This window comes from Chinchilla lanigera, unplaced genomic scaffold (assembly GCF_000276665.1).
Source record: "Chinchilla lanigera isolate Chin_1 unplaced genomic scaffold, ChiLan1.0 scaffold00063, whole genome shotgun sequence".
In the NCBI taxonomy this organism is placed as follows: domain Eukaryota; kingdom Metazoa; phylum Chordata; class Mammalia; order Rodentia; family Chinchillidae; genus Chinchilla; species Chinchilla lanigera.
Window position 1 is genome coordinate 8272477 of NW_004955464.1, and position 27308 is coordinate 8299784.

The window sequence follows — 27308 nt, forward strand, 5'->3', positions numbered from 1 at the left end:
AAATGTCTATAGTGTCAAGATACTTTTTGTGAAGGCTATAACGTGCCATAATATCTTAATTCAGAAAATCTAGAAACTACGGAGCTAGTTGACATCTCTTCTAAAATCATGTTTATTTTTAATATATTAAAATGTTAGATATGTGACGAATCCTGGGCCATGTTTCAAAAATTTTTAAATGGTGAAATAAATTAATAAAGTTTTATAACTATAACACTTAGGTAAGTGGTCTTCTGACAAAACCTTGGCAAAACCTTGTTATCAAGCCTCCTTGGTAACATTTGGTTGAAGGAATAATTTGGGAAATTAGTGTGACAGGCTTTATTTTTAAGTGAGATTTCATGATGCAAAACTATTACTTAGCTTTTTAAAAAAGTACATGAAAAGTTAAAAAACTAATACTTCATCCAAGAAAAAATTCACCTGAAGTGCTATTTTTTCTTTATTTCTCACCTGAAATTGTTGGAATTTTGCTTCTTAATGTTTCTTTTACATTTATTAACTCTTGTTCCATTTTCTAGCCTTAATTGTAAACTTTCCTTCACTGCTTCTTTGTCTTGAATATATTTAGTTCTTTTTTATACCTAGGATTAACTCATGAAATATCTTTATGAAATTTTAGGTTTTAGAGCTTTGAAAATCAGAAGTGATCATGTTTTATTCTCTTCAAAGATTGAGTAAACTAAATCTCAGGAAAGGTCTCTATCAGTTTCCCCCAAGTAATAGTCCTGCAGAATTAGGACTAGAAATCTGGTTCTCTGCTTCTGTTCATGCCACACCTCAGACTGTGGTTGTTATTTTCTGCTATCACAGTCTACTTGTCTTTCAGTAATATCAGAATGATATTAAAATTCTGTGACATGTTTTTAAAAAGTTTAACCAACATTTAGCTCACAAGGAATGTGTTTATTGTAACTGAAATGTTATATACTAAGCTGTATCTTTTTCAATTTGAAGAGTAGGAAGAACTCATTTGAATCTAATCTGAACCTTAAAATGAAGCCTTTAGCAGAGTAAATTCCTAAGAATTATTCCTCTAGAAAATTCTGGTGAGATTTAACTGAAAAATAAACCTGTTTCAAAAATTAAGTGAATCAACAGAAAAATTTGTGGGAGATAGCTTGTGAATATAGTTTTTATAATTTTATATTGAGCAGGTTGTAATAAAATGATCTTTTCTCCAGTGTTGTGTTTAGCATTGAAATTTTCAAAGATATTGACAAAATACTAACTTTGAAGTAGAAAACATTGCTTAGCGTTTTATATGATAGTAAGTGGATATTTGTTAACAATGAAATGCAAATAGGGAAATAAACCAGTACTATATTAATGCTATATTGTTTCAAGTTAATCTGACTTCTACTTTTTTCTCAGTCACAATTTTCTTATCTGAAACACAAGGGGAAAATTAAATTGCCCCTTTTAAGAGTCTAGAAAACACACTCTAGAAGATCTGTTGTCAATCTAGAATGCTTGATTCAAATACAGTTTCATTTGTAACAAAATGTTAATATTCAGCTGTTAAAGCTTTTATTCAGTTCCTTCAGAACTAATTGAAACATTTGCATAGTTTAGCAGCCTGAAATCTCATAAATTTAGGCCTTAATGCAAAATAAGAATTGAAAAGCTTATGAAGGTTCAGCATGATCTTGAGCCAATAGTGAGCAATGAAGAGTTATAAGACAAAAAGACCCTTAAGAAATGTTACCCAGTGAAGTGCCACTTGTCGTTAACTAGAATTTAACAGTCTCTAAAGATGAAACTCCATCAGAAGAAGCAGAACAGTAATGGCAGCAGGGCATGCCAGCCACAGCACCTCAGCCTCTGTTTGTGTTCTTTCTGCCTCACTAAGTGCTCTCCAATCTCTCAAATCAATCAGTTGTTCTCCTTCACACTCTTTCTTTCCCCACTCTCTTTTGTCTGTTTCTCATCTCCCTCTCCTTCTTTACCCTCCATCTTCTCTCTTTCTCCACCTTCTCTTTCTCCTTTCTCTTTATCTCCCCCTCTGTGAGAACTGTATCTTTCATCTGATTCATGGTGACTTTAAATTTATGTGTATCATTTTCTACACAACTGTCTCTTATTATTAAGATTTCCTAGAGGGGGCTGGGGATTTAGCTCAGCGGCAAAGCGCCTGCCTGGCAAGCGCAAGGTCGTGAGTTCAGTTCCCGGCACCGGAGAAAAACCAAAAACCAAAAACAAAAAAAAAAACAAAACAAAAACAAACAAAAAAAAAGATTTCCTAGAATACTAATTTTTAAAAATATTTATACTTTTGCTTTGTGTACATTTTGAATTTTTTTCCTTCCCAGCAGAATTATACTTTGAAATTTTGACAATAAACATCAATAAAGATAATGAAATTTTTATATCTGTATTACTGAAATCACCATTACAGTTTTGATAAACATGGAGTTAATTTTGAAAAGCTAATTTGTTGTTACTTAAATTGTTGTTTAGTGATTGTGGTTGAACACAAGATTCTTTTGGCTTAATCTCAGAGTACTCTGAATTTAGCCTTTGCATTGGAACAATCAAACATTGGCCTAATATGCTTTACATGGTACTCTCTGAGCCAAGTTCTGTCTGTATTAACCAGTTTGTTCTATGACAAGTTGCTTAACAGATGTCATTCTGGGGAGAACAATGAAGCCAAATACTTGTGCAATGGCTAACATTACTCTAACTTTGATCACTTTTGTTCAGCACATCAGTCTGGCATTGTGCTTTATACCAACATAACACTATAGCCAGAACATGCTTTTCAGGCTTAGAATAGCAAAGGAATGTTATTCAATTCAGTGCAGTTACAGATGAGTTAATGAAAGAAGAAAATACTGTTCATTTCATAATACCCTATTGTTACGTTCTGGAATTAAGGGAGAATTTAAAGACTTTTACTTCAAAGTTATTTGTTTATGTAGTCATAGGACTTGTGTATACTCTCCAGTATTAGGGTACCCTTGCCATCTTTTCAAAAGATAGAAATTTTTTTCTGTGTTTTATCAAAAGTAGCTGATTAGGTTTCATGAATCTGGACAGTCCAAGAATAATTTATTAAGGAAGGAACTTTTTGCCTTGAAACCTAAAGACTCCTCATGCTCCTTTCCTGTCTTTTCTCTCTCTTTTACTAATATAATACTCTGGGTTTGTGGAACACCTTTCTCCTTAAGGACACAGATGTTTAGACATGATAGAGTTGTCTCAGCTAGTGAAAGTGATCGGAGGTTAAGCCAGTAGTTACATTTGGTAAAATTGTTGGGTTGATAATGACTGATAAATTTTTCCAAACTTGATGTGAAGAAAATACTGCATGGTAAACAGGCCATTGCTAACCTCTGAAGAAAAGCTGTTTGAATTGAGTGGAGATCAAGCCATGTTTCAGGCTCCTCAAATCTCTCTTACTAAGTCTTTCTTCCACAGGTGTACAGTGGAGATAAAAATAGATTGAGTTCCATGTTTTGTTTTGGTTTTTTTCTTTCCCTAGTGAACATATATCTCTGTTTCACTGGAATGGTAACTTAGATGTGTTTATGTATAAGAAAGAGTAATACGATAACAAAATGCTGTAATTGGACAACATAATACTTTAAATTTCTTCATTTTAAAAACATGAATGAATACTGCTTGTCTAAGTCCAACCAACTGCTAAAGATACATCATTTCTTCTGATGTGTTATTCCTTCCTCTCCTTTTAAAGGTGAAAGATATGCTCTTGCTACTAGGAAAGATAGTTTTTCTTAATGTTTAATAGAATTTAATCTGTTTTCTTTTCAGTAAGGGCCTTAACAGTGTATTCATAAATAGCTCTATATTAGAAAATATTCTGTTGATAAGTTTTTAATTTTGCGTGATTTCAAGGTAATGACCTATGCTACTTTATTAAGTTTTTATCCTAGAAGCTTACATTTTAAAAGGCGTTTTCAACTCCTAACTCCACCCCACCCCCACAAAAACCACTTTTCTCTCCCAAGTAGAAACTTGAAATATATTTTTTTAATCATTTCACAGTTTTCAAAATAAATAAATTATAAGCATTTATAATTGTAGTCTGTCCTAGGTGAACTGTGTGCCCAAAGTTTCTAGACTGAAAAGAAATGTGCATTCAGCCAGGAGTCAAAAAACAATCAAGGAAGAGGAGGTTTTCTTGAAGCATTACTTCATCAAACCTTCACTGAAATCCTGCCTTTAAATTTGGCTTTGTTTCATTTTTACATGATTTTTTTCTGACTTGTGTTTTTTTATCTTAAAATTCTTATTTTAAATCTAGAACAAAAAACAGATGCGTTGTATGTTACGTAAATTGACTAAAACTATCTTAAGTAATGTGGAAGCTCTATTTTAATTGTGTCCTTTCTTTTTATAGGTAAAAAGAAATGTGTATGACCTTACAAGCATACCCGTTCGACATCAGTTATGGGAGGGCTGGCCACCCTCTGCCACAGATGATTCAGTAAGTAACAGTCAAGTTCTTAGTTTTATATCCTTTTCTCTTTTTTGCCACTGTCAGTCTGATTGGCTTTGAAAACTAGGAGAATCAAATACTTTGAATATTCCATTGTAAAAGCCTTATAAGTGAAATAATATGAAAATAAGAACAGTTTTAATAATTTGAATTTATTTGCAGAACTGATATCCAAACACATCATTACAATGGTAATGTTACAGTGTCAGTGTCAGGAACTTGATGCTGTCTGATTTGTCTTAAATTTTTCCTTGATAAGAATATATTCACCCTTGGGCCGGGGATATAGCTTAGTGGCATAAGTGCTTGCCTGGTGAGCCTGAGGTCATGAGTTTGATTCCCGGTACAAAAAAAAAAAAACAAAACAGAGAATATATTCACCCAAGCAGGAGGATTCCAGTTTGAGGTCAGCCTGGGCGACTTAGTGAAACCTGGTATCAAAATAAAAGATAAAGTGAAAGGGCTGGAGTTGTAGCTTAGTGGTAGAATGCTTCCCTAGTATGCTCAAGGCTCTGTTCAACCCCCAGTACCATATATACACAAAAAAAGAATTATATTTGATATATTTGGATATTACTAACAAAATTCTGAAAGCTTAAGAAAAATTATATTTTTCTTAATTGTAGATATTTCAAAATCAACCTAATCATTATAGTTAAGTCTACCTTTCCTATACTAGACTGTACTTTTGGATACTAACTATTCCTGCTCTTCTAGCACCACCACCATACATTTTATTTTGTTTTGTCTTTTTGGGATGGGGTCTCAAAAAAGAAAAAAAAAAAAACAAACCCCCCCTGTGCTTTTAGAAAATGCTTTGTGAATTGCAGAATGTTAAAAATAATCAGAAAATAGCAAAACTTTTATTTAACTTTTAGCAAACCCTTCCAGAAGAAAAGTGTTTAGATATAGGCAATTACATTCATTTCTGAACAGTTTATTTTAGCTTTTTTTTGTACCGGAAATCGAATTTAGGGCCTTGCACTTGCCAGGCAGGTGCTGTGCTGCGGAGCTATATCCCCAGGCCCAAGCATTAATATTATATCTCCGGAATTGTTGACTGGTTTACCATTGCTACAAATAGAGCTGTAGTTTTATTTGTTTGTTTGTTTTTAAGTAGCTGTTGTTTCACTGTTTTTTTCCTGTTAGGGTTAGAAATTTGATTTTAAAAAATGGCAATACTTATTTAAAGAGTTGTTTAAGGAGACATGAACAAACTAGACATGTTCTTAGCATTATCTAAGAACTTATTATAAGAGATAATAACATTAATAAAAGGAAAGAATTAAAATCTGGACGTGTCATTAAAATTCTCCCAGTTTGCTATCTTGCTACTTTGCACCATTGTTGTGAAGATTAGGGATAACATATTTCCCCACCTAGTTCACAGTAGACACTGAATGAATGAGAATCATCAATATTGTAAGTAATGCTTAGATACTGAAACTCAAAAAGGAACATAGGCAAGAACTGACTGATTTAAATCATGCCTGAGATTTGCTGCAAATAACCTGCAGAGTGACGGGAACAGTGAGGACAGAGGTAAGATAGATTAGCTGTATATTATCATTGGATCTTAATGCTACACATACTGGATTTTTATGTTTGAAGATTTCCATAATAAAAAGTTGAAAGCAAAAGTAATTACCTAATTGGAGTGGGAGGGAGGATATAGGGAAATAGAGAAAGTCCAGAAATGTGGAACTGCACAAGCTTCAGAGCAGATCCACTAGCTCCAGTGCTTGAGTTTAGGCAAAAATGAGTTGGACACCACTTTGTGGGAAATAGACTAAAATAGGCTCATCAGGTACAAGTTCAAAATTGGAATTTACTGAAAAATGATCAATTCTCCTGTAACAAAATACCTGACATATTTTAGGTGCTGATTCATTGAGACCTATATTTTAATGACTTTTATAATATGTAACTTTTAACCAAATAGTTGTAATATAGTTTCACTATTATGGGAAAATATGGAAAGCAGATAAAACTAAAAATATTCAGAATAATGCTAGTTGGTGCTGTATCTAAATCACAGCAAGCACAAGAGGGAATTCCCCATTAAGATGCTTGATTCTTTTTGCCTCATTATTCGTATTTACACCTTGTCCCAGAACCTGTGAAGTGTTCCTTGCCCAGACTTCCCCAGAGCAAATGTTGCCACGTTGGCGGGATATTGCTTTGAGCTGCATGATTTGATACAACAAAGATGTTTAGGGCCAAGCTGTCTTTAACTGGAGCCATAACATTAGCTGTAGTGCTTGAGTTTAAGCAAAAGTGGCTTGGTTAATTGTAGATTTTTAGGAGATCCTAGCCAAAGAAATGTCATAAAGTCTTTTGTTACGACTATGAAAACTTACAAAGCTAGTGGTTGTAATCTATATTGTTGTAGGCAGGGATATTTCTATACTTGCTAAAATTGCGTGGAGGCATCTGCTACAAAACAAGATAGTCCTCACAGCTTAGGGCATGAATTGGGTACAGCTGAGAAATGTCAGCTGTGTAAACAACCTGAAATGTGTTACCAACAAAAATATAATTAATTTCTTTCCAAGACCGTGTGCCATAACTTAATACTTAGAATGGTTTAACTTTCAGGGAAAGCACCTGAACATTTGCTTCCCAGTGCCAGAGGAGAGGATTGATTGTAAAGGTCATTAAAAGCAAAGTTAGTTTGTGCTTTTTCTGCTCAGTTGCAGAAATGTGTGTGGCATGGAATTAATATACAGTAACTTTATGGAAATATAGTATCATATATCAAAATGTTAAAGGCTTTGTTCTAAAGGAACAAAGGAAATGTTCTAAAATTAAATTGTGGGAAAAGTTGCACACCTGTATATTTACTAAATGTCATTGAATCAAACATTTCAAATAAATACATGATATGGTGTCTAATTCATATCTCGAAGCTGTTTGGTTTTATGGAAGGTAATGAAGGACTAAACTAAAATGCTCTTTTCATTTATGTTTGCATACTCTGAGAATTACTTTGCAGTAACACAGGAAATGTTTTCTTCAGTGTACTTTTGATTATCCTTTGATTTAGAAAACAGGAAAAAAAATTAGATTTATAATTAGATCCCTAAGTCATGAACCTGGTAGAATCGAGTCTTTTGTCATTTTTAAACTGCTCCGTAAAGTCAGCAATTATGCAAAACATTGTTACCCATTTCCCTCAGATTAAAATATTTCTTTGCTTGTAGTTGTATTCTAATGGGGTATGAGATACTGTATGAATTGTCAATAACTCTATCAGTTCCTTTTACACTCTTTCATCAAGGAAATAGCTATCTAAACCTTCACCAGTAGGGGAATGTTTTCATGCTGTGACAGTTCAGCTGTGACAACAAGGAGTTGTAAGGAGGTGAAATCTCATTTTACACTTTAACAAGGAAGCTCTTGGCTTCCAGAGAGTAGAAATAATTTTAACACAGTAAACTATATCTAGATATCTTATTATAATGCAGTTTTATGGAGTTTTTTCAGTCCCAAGATTTAATAATGCTATGCAAAGGAGGAAAAGTCCCTTTAATCCTTTTTTGTGTGCCTTTTTTTGTTTTGTTTTGTTTTTGTTTTGTTTTGTTTTGTGAATACCAGTGCTGTTCCATGGTTCTATCATTCACTAAGGTACATTAATTCAGAATTTGAGGAATTACAAATTTTAGAATCAGGTTTTTGGCATGTGGTAGAAGTCAGAAAGAAATTTATTAAAAATTTTCATATTGAGAATATATAATCACTTATAAGCAAAATCATTACATATAACCCTTTCTGTTGTTATTGATATATGTTGTGTGGGTGTTTTTTTTTTTTGTTTTTTTTTTTGACAGAGTCCCACTATGTAGTTCAGGCTGGCCTCGAACTCACTACGTAGCCCAGGCTGGCCTTGAACTCACAGCAGTCTTCCTGCCTCACCTTCCCAAATGCTGGTATTGCAGGCATGTGCCACCACACCTGGCTGTTGTTGATACATGTTTGTGATACATAATAATCACATAGATTTTAGGAAATTGGTATCTAAAACTATCCTGTTTTAAGAATTTTTACCTCCACTCCTGTCTCCACCTTCTCCTTTCTCCCTTCCCTTCATCACCTTCCCCTCTCTACAAAATCTTTCTGCCTAGTCCCTGCCATCTGTCCTTTATTTTGCTGTGTATTTATAATAATTTTGGGCTTCTGATATAAGAGAAACCATGCAATACTTTTTCTCTGATTTATTTCACTTAGCATTGTGGTCTCTTAAGAGCCATCTGTTTTCCTACAAATGACTCAGATTTATCTTTCTATATAGTTGAGTAGTATCTGTTGATGGACACAAAATTCCATAATTTAGCTATTGTGAATTCTGCTACTTATATACATGCATGTATCACTGCAGTATTATGACTTTAACTCTTTCAGGAAGTTGCCCAGAACAGGAATAGCAGGGTCAAATGAAATTTATATTTTTTTTGAGGAATTTCTGTCTTGATTTCCATGGTGATCATACTAATTTATATCCCTGCCAACAACATAGAAGGCTTCTTCTTCTCCTCCTCCATTTTCCTCTTCTTCTTCCTCTTCTGCTTCTGCTTCTCCTCCTTGTACTCCTCCTTCTCCTCCTCCTTCCTTACCAACATTTGTTATTATTGATTTCATGAAGATAACATACTTTCTGGAATAAGAATCTTAGTGTTTTGATTTGTATTTGTCTAACAGCCGAAGATGCTGAACATTTTTCATGTACTTATTGGCTATTTGCATTTCTTTTTTGAGAAGTGTCTATTCATTTCAACTGCTCATTTTTTGATTGAGTCTTTTATTTGGGAAGGGTCTAATTTTTTTGAATTCTTTGAATATTGTAGATATTAATTCTCATCCAAGGAGTAGCTAGTAATTTTGTTCCCATTCTGTAGGTTGTCTCTTCATTCTGTTTATTGTTTCCTTTGCTGTACAAAGTTTTTTATTTGATAAAAATTAAATTTGTTGATTCATGGTATTATTGGCAATTAGGGTTCTGTTCAAAATTTTCTTGCCTATGCGTGTGTCTTCAAACGGGTAACCTACTTTGTCTTCCAACAGATTCACTGTTTCTATTTTTATATGTTAGCCTTTGACCCCTTTTGATTTGCTAAAGTATATGGTGAGAGATACGGGTCTAGATTCGTTCTTCTACAGATGAATAACTATTTTTCCTGGTACCATTTGTTAAAGAGGCTATCTTTTCTCCAGCATATATTTTTAGTCCCTTTGTCAAAAATCACATGGCTAAAGATGTATGGGTTGTTTTGGTATCTTCAGTTCTATTTCACTGGTCAACATGTCTTTTTTTGCCAGTTTCCCTACTGTTTTTATTACTATATTTTTATAGTATAGCTTGAAATCTGGAGTTTTAGTGCCTCCTGCTTTATTCCTTTAGCTAAGTATTACTTGGATTATTCTGGATCCATTTAAATTTTCATCAGCTTTAAAAAAAAATCATGAATAGATGTTGGATTTTGTCAAAGGCCTTTTCTGCATCTATTTACATGTTCATGTGATTTTAAAAATTTATGTAGTATATTACATTTATTGATTTATATATGTTGACGCATACTTAGGTCACTGTAATGAAATGGATTTGGTCAGGATATATGATATTTTTTTAAAGTATGATTTTATTTTTTTTTGACTTTTATGTTTACAGTACTTAATGATTACATTCATTGTAGGGGATTGATACATGGACATAACACGTTTCAATTTTCTTCTCCCACCCTCCCTTCCATCTGCCTTTTACTTTTTTAGCATCAGATTCATTTCTTTATCCTAGAAGACTATATAAAGTTAATGCCTTTGGCAGCCTTCTTTCACTCTCAGTTTCGTGGAAGATTTTTGTTTTTTGAGAAAGGATCTGGCTATGTATTCCAGGCAAGCCTCAAACTCACAACAGTCCTCCTGCATCAGCCTCACAAGTGCTGGATTATAGGTGCCACTACACCAAGCCAAAATAGATTTTTATACCCCTCAGGGTTTCAGCAGGGTGTATTGTGATTTCACCATTTTCATATTTAATTGATATGAGTCTTTCTTCCTTTTTTAGGTAAGTTTGGTGATGATGAAAGATTTATCTTTTTTTTTTTTCCTTTCAAAGAACCAATTCTGATTCATTGATCCTTTCTATCATGTTTAGTCTCTGTTAAATTAATTTCATTCCACATCTTCATAATCTTTTTCCTTCTCCCCATGTTTTGGTTTGGGTTGTTGTTTTTCTAGTATATAAGATTAATCATTAGGTTATTTATTTGAGATTGCCTTTTTAAAAATGTATGGATTCACAGATATAAACTTCCCCATTGTACCCCATAGGTTTTGGTATGTTTTGCTTCCATTGTCATTTAATTCACTTCCTTTCCTGATTTTTTTTCTGTGATCCATTGATTATTCAAGAGTGTATTGTTAATCTCCATATGTTTGCAAAATTTTTATGATTCCTTTTGCTGTTCTAGTTTCATTCTACTATGATCCATTACTATGCAAGAGATTATTTTAACTCTTTTGTTTTTATTTGGGCATGCTTTATGGCCTAAGATATGATTAGATTTGGAGAAAATTCCCTGTCCAGCTGAAAAAAAATGGATATTCTATTGTTTAAATCACTCCGTAGCTATCTGTTAAATTCATTTGCTCTATGTTGTGTTTCAGCTCAGATATATTAGTCTGATTGACCCATTTGTGAGACGGGATATTGAAGTTCCCTACTATGACTGTATTACTATCTATCCATTCTTTTATGCCCAGTAGTTTTTTTTTTTCTGAATGAAACTGGTTATGCCAACATTTAGTGGGTATTTAAATATAATTATTCTTGTTGAATTGTTTCTTTTACCAGTATATAGTGATCTTTGTCCCTTCTGATCATTTTTGGCTGGAAGTCTACTTTGTCTAAAAATAGCTACTCCTGCTTGGTTTGGCGCTTGGGTTATATGGAGTATTCTTTTCCATTCTTTCATTTTCAGTCTATATGTACCTTTGTCAATGATGTATGTCTCTTGCAGGCAACATATGGCTGAGTTTTGTTTTTTGATCCAATTTACCAGTGTGAAACTTTTGACTGGGGAGTTAAAACCATTCACATTGAGTATCATTATGGGAGATATATACTTAATCCTGTCATTGCATTATTTTGTCAGTGTTGATTTATTTCTTTCCTGTTGTTCACCTACTCTCCCAGTTAGATATATTGGCCTTGCTGTGTCTAGTTGAGAGTTCCTTGAGCACTTTCTCCAGTTCTGATTTGGTGATCATGAATTTCTTTAGATTTTCATTTTTGTGAAAAGTCTATTTCTCCATCAATTTTGAGGCATAATTTTGTAGGGTAGAGTAATCTGGGTTGTTAGTTGTTTTCTCCAAGGGATTGGAAAACTCTGTGCTCTCCTGGCCTGTAAGGATGTGTTGAGAAATCTGTTACTCTTTATAGGTTACTTGATATTTTTCTCTAGCAGGTTTTGATATTCTTTGTGCTAAATTTCTGGGATTTGGCCTATGATGTGTTGTGGAGTGGTTGTGGCTTTTGGGGTTCTACATGCCTTACTTACCTGGATATTTCATGCTTTACTAGATTTAAAAGTGTTGTACTATAATTTTGGTGAATAATTTTTTTATACCTTTGGTTGTCTCCTCCTATCTCCTATAGTTATTAGGTTATTTTTTGAGGTTTTTGTTTGTTTTTTGCCATCTAGCAGCTGTTAGATCCAGCTTTCTTGTTGATTTTAGGGTACTACTGTGTACATGATGTAGTACATCAACCTTGTTTTCACTTTCAAACTCCCCTCAGATTAGTTACTCCTGCTGCTCTTTATTTTCAGTTGAGTGTTTCCTATCCAAAACTTCTGCTTTGTTTTTTCATAATCTCTAATTTTCCATAAAAGTAGCATTCATATCTTGCAGTCTTCTTTAATGTAATCAACCTTTTGTCTGTATCTATATTAAGAATGCTAACCATTTTGTTAAGTAAATATTTTGTTTGTTTAAATCCTATTTAAACTCACTGACCATCTTATAGATTTGCTTATTAGTTTCTTTTTGATCTCTGCAAACATTTCAACTATTTGGCCTTTTAGTTCTTTGAGACTTCCACTGCAGTGCCTGTGAGATCAGCTTTTGAGGAGTGAAGAGTTTTTGGGTGCATCTGGTTGCCATGCTTTTTCATGTTTCTATTGTTTTTGTGCTGAACATTGAAGATCAGTTAGAATAGAAAAACTGTCACTGCTGTGGCGGTTTCTTTAATTTCTGAATGTCTCCTTGTCATGTGATCTTGGCTTTGGTTATGTTCAATCTCTCTGTATAGTAAGATCAGTCCTGATCACTGTGTTGTAACATATTTCAGTCATATCATTTAAAACTTATTTTAACAAGTTCATACTTTGTTCAATGACCCAGGAAGACAGTAAAATAGTACTGATGACATGTAGGCTGATATGTGGAGGATGAGGGAAGGAGAAAAAGAGACAATAGTTCAGGAAAAAGGAAAAAAGAAAAAAGAGATAACTGCAAATCAAAGAAAGGAGAGGCAGGACTTGAATGCTATTTTTATGTCTGGAATGGAAGGAAGGAGGGTGGGGGCAGGAAAAGAAAGAAGAGGGAGTAAAGTATAATTGGAGATTGGGAGAAGGTATAAAAGTTTGAAAGCAATTAATACCGTGGTAGTGAGCTTGTGTTTGCATCCTCCATACATGTTTTTGGTGAGAATTAACCTCACGTGACCATAAAAGATACTGTCTGAACTAAAGCATTAATAATTCATAATCTCCCTGTTTTGCATATACAAACACCACAAATACATTTGAGAAAGAGAAAAAAAGATAGAAAAACCACAGACATGCGAAAACACAAAAGAATCCTCTCAGTCCTCTTTATACTTCAGTCTAAATTTGACCAGTGTGCTGTCCCCTTAGTTCACAAATGGAGAGATCTTGTCTTACTGCATTTGTAGGGGACTGATCTCTAGTCCTTTACCGTCATTGTGTCAAGACCATTGCTTGAGCCAGTGTTCTTTGTATAACTTGTTCTCTTATTCATTAGTGAATAAGATTGGGGGTACAGTGCCCCTACCATCTGCTTTTCCTTCCTTCTGCAGGTAGAGCTCTTGTAGTCTTCGGCTGTGCTCCTGTGGGCATTTCTTTGTCCTTATGACTGGACATTTTCAATTGTATTGCAATGCGGGGAGGGCATAGCAGGACTGGTCAAGCACCCACTCTTTTACTGATCTCTGGCAGTGCTTCTTTAATCTCTGGCCCTTTCCTTCCATGATAACCTGTGTAGCTGTTTATGTCTGCTTTTGCTATGCCTGTCCAGTTGAGCATACCATGCAATGCTATCTGACACTGCTGCTCCTCTCTGGCTTTCTGCCTAAGCAAAAGCCTTTGTCCGTGTCTCTCTGATAGTCTGTATCCAGCCTGAGAATTAAGTGGCTTTTAGGGCCTTGGGGGAAGGCCCTCCTGCTTGGAGTTCAGTAGCATTTGTGAGCCACTGGGAGAGAATTCATGTGGACCCCAAGCTCAGCACCTTTTGTTGGGCAGTAGAATGGTTTCCCTTATGGGCACCAACTTCTCAGCAGCATTTCAAAGGCAAGCATCAGGTAGGGATACCACATGGCAGAGCCTGGTAGTCTTTGGGGGGTGGTAGTGAGAGTGTTTCCCCTCTGGCACTGCTCCAGTATCTTTTCTCCAACCAGAACACACTGGTCATAGCAATTGTGTGCCCTGTGACTCATTGTCCCATGGATCACCCCTATTGAGTGCTGTGTCCTTTTTTTTTCTTCTGTCACTAAGGCTTGATGATCCTAACTCAGTCACTGCCATCTGTGTGGTTCTCTGGCCTGTGCCTTACTTAAGGCCTTACTCCTGCAAATATCTTGCTCACTCAGCTCCATCTCCCTTCTGGAAGTAAGTTAAGACAGGTAAGCACTGAGTGATGGCTGATAGGCTGGGCACCAAAGGAAGAGCCTGACTGCTACAGCTGTATTTGACTTCTTCCTTTGGAGGTTAGGTTCTTTCCCCAAATGGTATTTCTCTGGACCTAGACTATAAGCCGTACTGACATCATTAGGTAACGTTGCTTCTTTCTATACACCCTGATACTGGAATTCATCTGAGGAGTTGGCTTTCCCATGTTTGGGTTGTTTGTTCCACATTTCTGAGTACCTGGGATTATGGTGACCGTCTTTTAAGTGTTCTGTGAGTGCTGCTGTCTCAAGTCTGCCAGGATGTTCACCCATTTGGCATTTGTATAAAATAAAAATAAAAACAAAGCTACCCCCCACACACTCCTTTTGATAAAAAAGAACCTAGGAATGAAAGAATGTCATCTGCGTTAGTCATTCTGACAGGGCCCATTTTCTTCTGTGATTTATCCCTAAAGCCTTGTATTAAGAAGGAGTTGAGTTATGGACAGCTTGCTGATCTTGGCCCTCTGTCCTCACTCTGCAGGAGCTTCTGTCCAAATACAGACACTTGCAGTTAAATTTATGTTGAATTTGTCAAATTCATAAGCCTGTACCATTGACATTCTGTCTATTGCTGTAAGGTTATTATTTCTAAAGTATAGCATGAGTCATCAGCTTTGCTTATTTATCTTTAATGAAAAGTTAATATCTGTTGGTTTAGACACACATTTTTATGTTGGCATTCAGGATCCTTCACTCTTGGGTCTGTAACTTCCCTTCCAAGTTATATTTTGCCATATAGGCCAGAGTAAATCCTTGATATATAGCTATTAAATGTATGATTAAATATATCATATGTGTCTCACCTTTAGCTAAATACTCATTTTGCTGTTCCTCACATATACTTTGTGCTCACTCAGTGCCTTTTAATCATACTAATTTTTTCCACCTAGAATACCTACAGTTATTTCCTTTCTTTAGGACCTTTCTTTAAGGAGCACTACCCATGTAGTAACATTACATGGATAAGGTCCTACTTCTCAAGAATTGCAGAGTATAGTGGGAAACAGATATACAAAGAAACAATGATGAGTTTTTTTTTTTTTTTTTTTTTTTTTTATTTTAAGGATAAAAGGAGGGAAACATTAACAGACATACAACATTTTACAACATATCACAAGCACAATACAGACAATACAGAGTTACAAACAAAGTGGTAGGGAATTAACAATGGTGGTTGTATTACATATTGATATCTTCAAAGTGGCTTCTCAACAATGATGAGTTTTATGCATGGGATGTGATAATAGAAGATGAAACTAGTTTTGCTAAAAGGATGGTAAGCAAATGGCTTCACATAGAGACATTTGATTTTTTAAATTTGTGTATTTGTATTTCTTTTCTTTTTTGTTAAATTCTAAACATTGGAGGTAGAGGCTCTCTTGTTTGTTTTTGTATGCTCAGTGAGGTCTAACAGTATTTTATGCATCTGTTCATTTGCATTATTCAGAGCTTCAGCAAGTTGACATCTATGACAATAAACAACTCAAAGATCAGTTCATAAAAATGAAATGTCCAAAACAAAACATTCCTTTATTGACAAGTAGAATAACAGATTTAGGAACGAGAAGGGCTACATTGTGAACTGCTTTGTATCAATATGTGGCTCTGTGTGTGTGTGTGACAGAGAGCGAGCGAGCGAGAGAGAGAAAGAGGCCAATTTAAACCCATGGAATTTGAACTCATATACTGCTGTTATTTGGGTAAGTTATATCATGTCTGAATTTCAGTTTATTTATCTACAAAATGATGACGATGTTAACCTTCTTAAAAGTCTATTGGGAAGATTAAATGAGCTAATGTATTAGGTTGAAGCCATGAGTTGCCATTTTTAAGGACAAAATGGTTATATATTAGCAATCTTGTATGGCTTACCTAATATATAAAGTACAGTCCCACTTACCATCTGTTTTTGTCAATAGTGTTACACTAGATCATATTCATACCTATTTGTTTACTTATTTTCTGTAGCTGCCTTCACACTGTATTGATAGGGATAGACACTTGCAACATTAACCACATGGCTCACAAAACCTGAAATACCTGCTGGCTGGCTATTTATAGTAAAAGATTGCCAACCCCTAGTGTAATGTCTGGCATTTAATAGGCATTTAACCAATGTTAACTGTTTTTCCCTTGGATAAGCACCTTTTTTATATCACACATGCAGAATCAGAAGCATTTGTTAAGTAACTTCAAGGTCATGTTATGCTATCTAAATTACTTTGTTAACTTGTCTTAGGGCAGCCCGATTCAGGCAATTTTTGTTAGCTTTTTTCTTTATTTGTCAAGGTAATAATGTTGCTTCTGATGATGGTGAGACTCAGTAGCTTTGGAGGGTTCATTGTTCTTGTCAATCTATAGAGTCTGACAACATAGGCAGAGACTAAACAGACAAAAGTATAAGAAAACAGTACAAGAAAGTTTGGCTTTAAGAAGAATGAAAAGTTGTAAAATGGACTTTTCTTAAACAGAGAGAATAGAAGTTCTGGAGTATAGTTGAAGAACTAAAGGGACATGTTTACTCATTAGATATGAAGAAGCAAGAGAGCTCCCAGTAGGAAACTTCCAAGCTATTAGGTCTGATGTTATGAATCTTGATTTCAGTTTATTAAAACTGCAAACCTGTGTATTACTGTTCTGTCCATGAAAGGGTGACTGCTTTAGGAGTTTTCTTCCATCTTTTAACAACTAGAAGATAGAATAAAATACATGAAACAGCTGTTTTCTGTTTTTAGACAACAGGTACGGCAGGAGTCTGAAGAAGGAAACAAATTTATCCTGTGATGCACTTACATTCTACTTACAAGAGGGGTCATGACATGGGTGAAGAATGCATAGGATAAAAATCACTGACAGCTGTGTTGCCAGTGCACTCTGAGCAGGCAATCTGGGCAAGAAGCACTCATTTAAGGAGAGCTCTATTGCTAGACATGAGAGATTGGGGCCAATGGTTCTACAGGAAATGGAGTTGCAAGAAATTCAGGCCAGAATTCAGGGTTTGGAGAGTTATGATGATGTTCCAGAAGAAGATGATGTGACTATCATAGAATAAATGTAGAGTTTTATACATGAATAAATGCAGATAGTTGTACATGATTAAGTGTAGGTTATTGTACATGAAAAAATAAGATATCCCCTGAAAATAAGCTCTACTGCTTCTTGTGGAGCAAAAAATGAATGTAAGACCCAGTCTTATTATCAGGGGATGTTTAAAACCTTAAAAATAAGCTTCATAAGTAGCAAGTTGATTAACAGGTACTTTCTTCTAAAAAGAAAGCCCAATATCCATGATAGATTATAGTCTATAACATAAAGTCTTAATATATTTTAGAGAATTTAAATAAATATTGGTGATCATGATGAAATTAAAATACATATCAATAATAAATAGTATCTGGAAAGCCCCAGTAAACAAAGTTGAAATAAACAACTTTTTTTTAAGTGGTATCAATAAATTTCACAGAAACATGGAAAAGTTTTTAAAAATTCAGGACATCAGAATTTGTGGAATGCACTGAAACAAGGCCCATAGGAGAATTTGTAACCTTAAATACTTATATTAGAAAAGGAGATCAAAATCATCAATCTACTGTTACAGCTTAAGAATGTAGAAGAAGAAAATCAAATCCATATAGATGAAATGACATAATAAAGGTAAGCACAGAAATCAGTGAAATAGAAAACAGAAAAGGAATAGAAACTGTTGAAACTCTGAAAAGATTGATTAAATTGATAAATAGCTAGTTAGACTGGTCAAAAGTAAAAAGTGCACAAATTACCAATGTAACTGATTGAAAAGGGACATCACAGCAGATCATATGGGCAGTTAAAGGATAAAAAAGAAATTTTATGAATGACTTTATGCCAGTAAGTTCTGCAGTTACGATGAAGTGATCAAGTTGCTTGAAATACCTTACTGAATTGATCCAAGAGGAAATAGAAAATGAGGATGGCCTAATTGTACTTTTCAAAATTGAATGTACAATTAAAAATCTTTTCATAACAAAAACTCTTAAGATCAGGTGATTTCACTAGCAAACTTGCAAATATTTGAGGATTTTTTTCCACTTTATTTTATGAGGTTCCTATTATACTAATAGTAAATGGGTCAGAGGACCCAGAGTAGCACCCCAACCCCATGTGAGAGATCCAGCCAACACCTGAGGAGTGGCACCCTATCTCCACATGAGAGAACTAACCCCAAGTGGCACCCCACCACCACATGAGAGAACAGATCTGAACCAGAGGAGTGGCACCCCACCCCCCATGTGAGAGAGCACACCAGCACCAGACAGTGACCAATATTCAAGAGCTGATCCATGCCAGAGGAGTCAGAGGCAAAGACTAACCCACCCACCTGATCTTGGACAGGGACAACATCCAGAGAAGAGAGCAGCCAACCTCGTGACTGTTGACATTAAGTACAACAGCTCTCTCGAACCTCCACCTTGTGGCCTCCATCCAGCAGAGAACAAAGGGTTGCTTACGTTCATCATCTAGTAATGGAATCAAGGTCATGCCTTGGTGTGCAAGGTAATCCCAGTTGTGGAGGGGGGAATGGACAGAGGGACCTCATGCAAAGAGAGCACCTTAGAGACCCATAAATCTTGAAGCTAGGCATAGAAAATCATGTCTGGTTGGACTCTTAAGACTACAGATTATGGAAAGAAACCACTTATTCAATAACACAGGAATTTTTTCTTTGACTCAGTCTTTTTTGAGTTTTCTAATTTGTATTTTTATCTTCTTTGGGTTTTTTAGAGGAAACCACAAAAAGTAGAAGTTAACAAAAGAAGTCTCAGTGCTAGATACAAAGCTTTCTACTGCAATCAGTCTCAACACAAAACAAACACAAACAGTAATTTAAGAAGACAGGACAATAAAATCCCAAACTCCCAACTCCCCTGTAGTTGATCCATGGGGCATCAAAGGGAAGGAAACCAATAGCCTCACACCCAAATTATTTAAAATCATATCAGTGCAAATAGCAAAATAGTTCAGTGAGACAATTGGCAAGATCACAGAAATGCAAAACATGGATGAACAGCATAGAAACCAATGAGAGTCCATGAAAGGTCTCAAAATAGAAATTCAGAAGATTAAGAAATTCTATGGGCAATGTATACCAGTGTGAAGACAGAGTCTTACAACTAGAAGACAGAGCTATTATCCATGACCAATTAATGGGATAGACCTTAAAAACAACAAGAGAATGTGAAAAATGGATCCAGCAGGTCCTAAACGACACAAAGAAGGCTAATTTAATGGGAAGGAAAGAAGAGAAGAATCAGAAGATAGTACAAATGACCTAAAAAAATCTGTTTATGGAAATAATAGCCGAGAACTTCACAAATAAGGTAAAAGAATTTAACCTACCAATAGAAATGTATAGAACCTTAAGTAGGCATGAGCAGAAATAAACCTGTCCATGATAACATCATAGTCAAAATCTCAGAAGTCACACAGGAACAGAATAATAGAAATTGTTAGAGAAAAGTAATGAATCACTTATAAAGGAAAACCCTTTAGAATGACAACAGACTTCTCAACACAAATCTTACAGGCCAGGAGAGCTTGGATTGAAGTGTTCAAAGTCCTAAAAGAAATCAATTTCCAAGCCAGGGTGATACATCCTGCAAAGCTATCTTTCAAAATTGATGGAGAAGTAAGATTCTTTCATGATAAATAGAACCTAAAGAAATTCACGACCACCAAAACAGCTTTCCAGAAATACAGGATGTCCTAGAAAGCATTGAAGCTAATAACCACAAGCTCTAATGCCAGAAAGCATTGAAGCTAATAATGACAAGCTCTAATCGAATGAACATACTGGGTAGAGTTAGCAAGTTAAAAGAAAAACAGGGAATCAGCAACAGGAAAAATAAGGCAATGAAATGAAGAAAATAATACCTATTAGTAGTTATTATCAGGAATTACTCTCAGTGTAAATGGTCTCAATTCCCTAGTCAAAAGATACAGAATAGATCAAGAAACAAAATCCAGTCATATGCTGTACATAAGAAATACATTTAATCCAAAGAGAAACTCATAGGACAAAAAAACCACCAAAGGATGTAAAACAGTATTTATGCAACAGGAATCCAAAAATAAAAAAGCATATGTAGCTGTCTTGTATTCAGATCAAGTGGACTTCAAGCTGAAAGGAATCAAAAGAGGCAAAGGAAGTCACTACATATTGGTTAAGGGAACAATCCATCAGGAAGAGGTAGCAATTGTTAACATAAACGTACCAAACAACAGTGCATTCAACTTTTTAAAACAAGTACTACTAAACATAAAAGATCAGCTAAACATAAACACAATTATAGTGGAGGACCTCAACCACTCTCAGAAATAGGTCAACTAGATGAAAAAAAAGAAATCAACAAAATCACCTCCCTGGTACTACTGCCCTTCTCTTATATCATGTTATTTCCTATGTGCATATTTTTCTCAGAGTAATTTCAGTTTTTAACTGTCCAGCACAATTTTTCCCTACATTGTACTGTGGTACAATTTGGGAACTATAGTAACAAGTCACAGAAATAGATAGGCTTTCCAAAGTACTTAAAGAGTCTTCCAAAATCTGGTCTACATCTCTAAGGATATTGCAAGTTAGGTGTATCTTGATCTCATAGTAGACTGTGAACCTAAAAGTAAAGCCAGATAAAGACTTAGGGAATAAACAAGGAAGCAGCATTATAAACCACTAATTGTACTAAATTCTTGTTATATTCATATGTTTGTTATCAGAATAAACCACATATGGATGCACATACATACAGAGAAACACAAAGGAATGAAGATAACACTAGGAGAACTGATATCAGCTGTTCCCTAACCCTCCATGTATGCTCTGACAATGCAGTAGTGAATAGATTTTTAAAATTCCTGCCCTTATGGAACTTACACCCATAGCGGGAGGAATAAAGAGAACTAAACAGTAGTCATAGTAAGTAAAATACATGTATATCATCTAGTGTTAAGTATTTCAGTACCTGTTATTTTTAGATGGGCCCTTTCACAGTTAAAAAAAAAAAAAGATTAAGCCTTAAAATATTAGCTCCATTCAAGACTTTTTGCTATAATCTTAGAATTGCAGTTGAAGTGATACAAGTTCTCCATAAATTGTAGCCTTCTTGGAGGTTCTTTTGTTGTTATTGGGGATTGAACACAAGGTGTCTCCCATTCTTAGCTATGCACTCTATCACTGCCACAACCCAGAAGGTTCCTTTGATTCTCAAGTAACGAATAATTTGTTTCTTAATCGAACAAGTATAAAATTTACTGATTTGAACTCACCCTCTGAATGTTTATTAAGATCTAAAGCAAGGTTTGAAAAGATAATATTCAAGCCTATGTCATTCATTAAGAAAAACTTAACCTTAAAAAGATTTATCATTTTCAATGAAATATTGTTAATCTTTATAATATTTATCTTCATGTTTTCTATTTATTTCATAAACTTACTTCATCTGTTTTGTTTGGAGTGTTGGTCCTTCCTGCATATTAGATTATAGGCTGGTTTATGTTTTATTATAACTCAGTACTGTGTGGTTGTAGTAAAGTTCTTACTAAGTCTTTTTGGAAAAACTTCCATTCTTTAGTTACTAATCATTTCTTTCGGCTACACATTAATGACTTTTTTCTTTTAAGAGTAGAACTTATTAAATGTATATGTGTATGTGTGTAGGGGACATTGACAGAGAAAACAAAAGATACTTATACAAAGTATTTCAGAGACTAATATATATGTATATAGATGTATATGTATACATCTATAATGTATATATACACACATATGTATACATGTAATATATATGTATACACATATATGCATATGTGTATATACATATATAAATATGTATGTAATGTTTTCTTCTGTAATGCTGAGATACCTAAATTATATTCTTCTGTGTTCATACCTGGTTCAGTGATTTTTCACAAAGTAAATAATGAGCAAATGTGTTGAACTATACCGATGAATTTGCTGAATGAAGAGGACTCTAAAATAGGTTTGAGATGAGCAGTGGACTTCTGGTGGTGATGGTAGCAGAAATGAGTTTAATGTGCTGCTTAATGATGGTAAACACATACAGGAGAAGATGTTTTGTGAAGATATTTCATAGAGCCATCAGACAGGACTTGGGGAGTGAATATTAGAGGTGATAGGGAAAAAGTGAAAAAATGACTTAGATTTCATAAGCTTTGGTGATTGTTGAAATGATGTTTCACTGTTAGTAATAGTAGCCTGGAAGGCTGTTTCTTTGTTTGATTTTTGAGATGAAGTCTTGCTATGTAGTTCAGGCTGGCTTTGAATTCAAACATGGGTATCTTCCTGCCTCAACGTCCAGAGTGGTGGGATTATATGTGTGTGCCACCACACCTGATTGCAAGGCCTTATTTTTAATGCGAGGAGTAGTGAATATTAACATTTATACCACAAGTACCTAATATAATGCTATCTAACTGAATTTCCAGTGAGCCATTTTAGAAGCATTTCAGAGATTGATCTAATGCAATTCCAGTATTTTACTGAAGGTTTTAAATTATAATCTTCTTATATTGTTATTTGCTGGTAATCAAACTCAGGACCTCCTGCATGCTAAGCACACATTCCATTACTGAGCCATATCCCTAGACCTTAATCTTGCATTCTTATATTTCCATATTTGACCTATCTCAGTTTTTAAAATTAAATTGTCTAAAAACCTAAATTACTCTGGAGTATAAAAAAAGTGTTGAAATGATTTGTATTTTGAATTATAGGTGGAAAGTAGATAAATTAGAGATTTTCAGTGTTCATATTGAGTCTGAAGCTTTCTAATTTTGAGTAAAAGGCAGAAACAAGTGTAACGTTGGGCTCTTTGAATATAAGTGAATTTCACATTCGCACTGTGGCATTTTTGTTTGTTTGTGTATATGTTTTTGAATAGCAGCCATATTATTAATATAGCAGGGAATTAACTGTAGTCTGTTTTGGAACATTTAGCATAGCGCTTGTGATACATTAAGAGGCACTGTATAGTGATTTGTATATTGGAAAGCATATTTGACGTGCATGAGCTCGTTTAAGCCATGTAGTAGAATATAAGTAAATATTTTGTGATAGGAATAGTATGGGATACAGTTACTATTTTTTCAACTTTTTTCAGTGTTACTGGAGACTGCATTTTCCTTCTAGCTAGCTCATATATAGAGTATCTGCAGTGACTTTTCTATATGAGACTCTGAGCTCCTTGAGGGCAAGAAGCAAGTGTAGCTTCTTTTTATGTCCAAAGTTCCTAGTCTAGTCTCTGGCACAAAATAACACTGAACATTGCTTGCATTAATAAAAAAATTGAAACATGAATTAGCAATAACTGCTAGCTGAATATTCCCATAGATATTACTAGTTGCTTCACAGGTACCCTTACTGTATTTCTAGAAGCCAAGCTTTTTTCTCTATTAGTCTATTAGTCAGAAAGGTCTTGTTGGAACCTTTACACCTGACCCCATTCTATAACTGAAAAATAGGAGGTTGTTTATAATACATATGTGTGGCACTTAATCTCTGGCATTTGTGTTTGCAAGTTAACATGCTGTCTATTGCATTTGAACAGCTGTAACATATGTGATAAGATTTCTTAATAAGTCATTTCCTTGAGCAGTAGAAATATGAATGTGAAGAGTGATAATCTCAGCTTATTAGATTGTGCTTTTAGGCCCCTGGGCTTTAGATGTAATCAATTGCCTATCATTCTGTATTTGAGAAAGATAGTGAAAGTAGCATTATAGCCTGTTTGGGATCCGTAAAGAAATTCTAGGCATTTTGTTATGTGCAAAAAAGGGATCGTTGACAACTTTGTCTAATTGGCTATAAATTCTTAGCAATTTTCTAATCCAAAGAGAAGGCTTAAAATGAACATTCATGCATGAGCTCAAAGTGACTTAATCGGTAGTCATATCAATTGCTGTTTTACATCATGCCATTATTTAATATTCCACATGTAGAAAATATATATTTAAAAAAATATATCCACAAGAGATTGTTGGTACTGATGGTTTCCAAAGCCAGTGAAAGTCTTTTTGTTCTTTTATTGTATGTTTGTTGACAGTTGTGATCAACATGGAATGAACTGCTTTACAGTTTATTACTTTGAAAGTACAAATTTGAATGCTGTGGATTCAGATGTATAAAAGAGATAAAATTACAGACAGCTTTGAGTGGCAGTTACATATCAAACCTCATGGGGGTTTGACAGGCAACGAATATCGTTATTAGACGCTTTTTCCATAATTGCTGACATTTATCCAGTGTTTCACAGTATTTGCTAATGTATTAATGCAGTCAATCTCTGAGAGGCTGCACATGCCTTTTTAGCCCTGGCTTTTATGGGATTCTGAAATTCATAGACCCACAGATACTTATTCCCTGCTGGTTGCCGTAGTGACAGAGCTCAGAGATAAGCCAAGACAGAGCCCTTTTGTGATTGCTTTTCAGGTGACATTCAGCGGCAGCTTGAGTAGAGTGTCCTTTTATAGTTCCTGTAATTCAGAAAATGATAACAGCTTTTTGCTGCTTAGAGGAGAAGTCTGTGGACTGCTCCCAGTGGGATTTCAGTTTGCTATGCCACTTCATACCAACACCAGCCTGATAAAGTTCTTATTATTGTGGAGATTTCAAAGTGCAAGAGGGCTGAATTAATTATGACAGGTTAGAAAATACAGGAGTGGTACTACAAATAAAACTTTGAAAAATCAATACATGTTCCCCAACTATATGTAACAAGTTGATTTGGATATTTTAAGCTATTAGTGGTGATATAGTTAGCCACTTGCTAAATAAGTAAATATGACCTACTTCTAGATTTCTAAATACCACAAGCTATTCCATCTGAAAGTTTAGAAGTTAGCTTTCATTTGCTCGTTTGACACTATTGTGTCAACATTTTATTTCAAGGCAAATAGATTCATTTGGACACTTTCGTAGGTTTACCGTAATCTACTTTCAGTATTCTCAGCAGTGGAAGAATTGAAACTGGATACTTTATAAAGCAACAGCTTATATAAAGTGCTTCAAATTAAGAAGAAAATATGCATGATGATGAGGAATGGTGGGAAGGGGAGCTGTAAAGAAATAACTTAAAATAGAGTAGTCCTACCTGGGAAGAGCCCAGAGGTCATAAGAAGCCATTGTTTTCCTCCCAGACCTTGAAGCTAGAAAAGTTAATCTTCTTAATTCTGGAAGAACTCCAGTCACAATTGCTAAGTGTGGGAAACCTTCAGAGCTAAAAATTACTGTCTGTATAGTTGATGATAATGAAAAAAGGAGGAGGGGAACAAGGAGAAATAGCACTAACCCCAAATTAAGATATGCAAATCAGAATGGAGAGACAAAGCATTAGCTATTACCCGAAAATTTAAATGTAACTCAAGGTTAAACAAGAAGCAAGTAGAATGGGCTAAATAGAGAAATAACTTTAGGATCTAAAGAGATGAGAATGAGTAGCTGTGTTCCTTGATTTCTGAACTGTTGATGGAGCTAGGTGAACAAAACATGGGTAGTACGTGATGAGGGCACAGAAGAGCAATTTAGCCCAACAAAATTTAATCAGTTATTTTGAATAATGCATGCAGTTGAAAACTGAAGAATCTGATTTATGTTATTTGTTTCTAAACTTTTAGTTTTATTTAGAGCAAATGTAAACTGAACTTTCATAATATTTAAATTCCTATAATTTAGACCAAAAAGAGGTTACTTTTAGTGGCAGTCATGACCTTTAATAAACACTGTTACTTCACAATGTGTTATTAAATGATATGCTTTTTGGTACTGTGGTTATCCGTGTAGGCGTCTCTCAAAATTTGTCATCCATTGACAAGGTCATATCGTATAATTCCTAGTGTCTTATAATGGATAAATATCAGTTTAGAATTGCTGTTAAAACAAATAAACCAAAGAAAAAAATACAACCTGAAGAATAGGGAAGAAAAGCATGTAGTCCCTCAGAAAATGTAGTGACTAATTAGCTTTTTGCCCTCATCATCTGCTATCTGAATGGTTTGTTCATCTAGCACAGGTCACCAATAATTTAGAAATTTGAGGGAAACATTTATTGTATCGCAGGAATTGATTCTTTTCAGTAGCATGACACATTAGTTCTGAAAATTCAGGAGCTCCAAAATTTTATCTGCCTTGTGATATTCATCTATTTTAGATGATTATAAAATAAAGAATAATACAGTGAAAATTAGTGTTTTACTGTGACATGACAAGTTTTGAAGCAAGAACGAAAATATCTTTCAGAAGTTGAATTTCATTTATTGTATAAAATGTTACCACTACATAGTGACCCCCTAGGAGCCAAAAGAAACAAAGAGTATAAATGAGGCATGCCCAACAGTAGCCCACAGGCCACATATGGCCCTGGCAGCTATTAATTTGGCCTGGTAAGATCTTTTGGTTTTTTTGTTTGGTTTGGTTTTGTTTTCTGGTACCAGGAATCGAACTCACGACCTTGCGCCTGCCAGGCAGGTGCTGTGCCACTGAGCTAAATCACCAGCCCCTTGGCCTGGTAAGATCTTAAACATTTAACAGTAATGTGTGATTTTTAGCTATGTTTTTCATGACTGGATAGCATGGTGTGTCAATGCAGACTTCATAGGTAATAACAGTATGTTGTGTAGGGGAGGCAGGCACAGTGCAGTGCTAAAAGGTATTTTAATTTATTAAATTATTTCATCAAATAACATAAGTCCAAGTTTAATAATTAAGAAAAATTACCTGTTTGCCTAATAACAGTAAAATCTGTGGTCACAGACACATACACCTGTAGATAGGCTGAAAGACCATTATTAATAATTGCTGTGTTGCCCTGTACGTGCCAAGTCGCA

At 34.8% G+C, this 27308-nt stretch overlaps 1 protein-coding gene across 1 annotated transcript in view; it reads left to right on the forward strand.

Moving 5' to 3' along the window:
- Faf1 (Fas (TNFRSF6) associated factor 1) overlaps positions 1–27308 on the forward strand; it is a gene marked incomplete at its 5' end in the record, with an annotated part of 440455 nt that overhangs the window by 235133 nt on the left and 178014 nt on the right. The window contains 1 exon segment of the mRNA XM_005398612.2: positions 4367–4453. Within this exon segment, the coding sequence (XP_005398669.1) occupies positions 4367–4453 (87 nt within the window).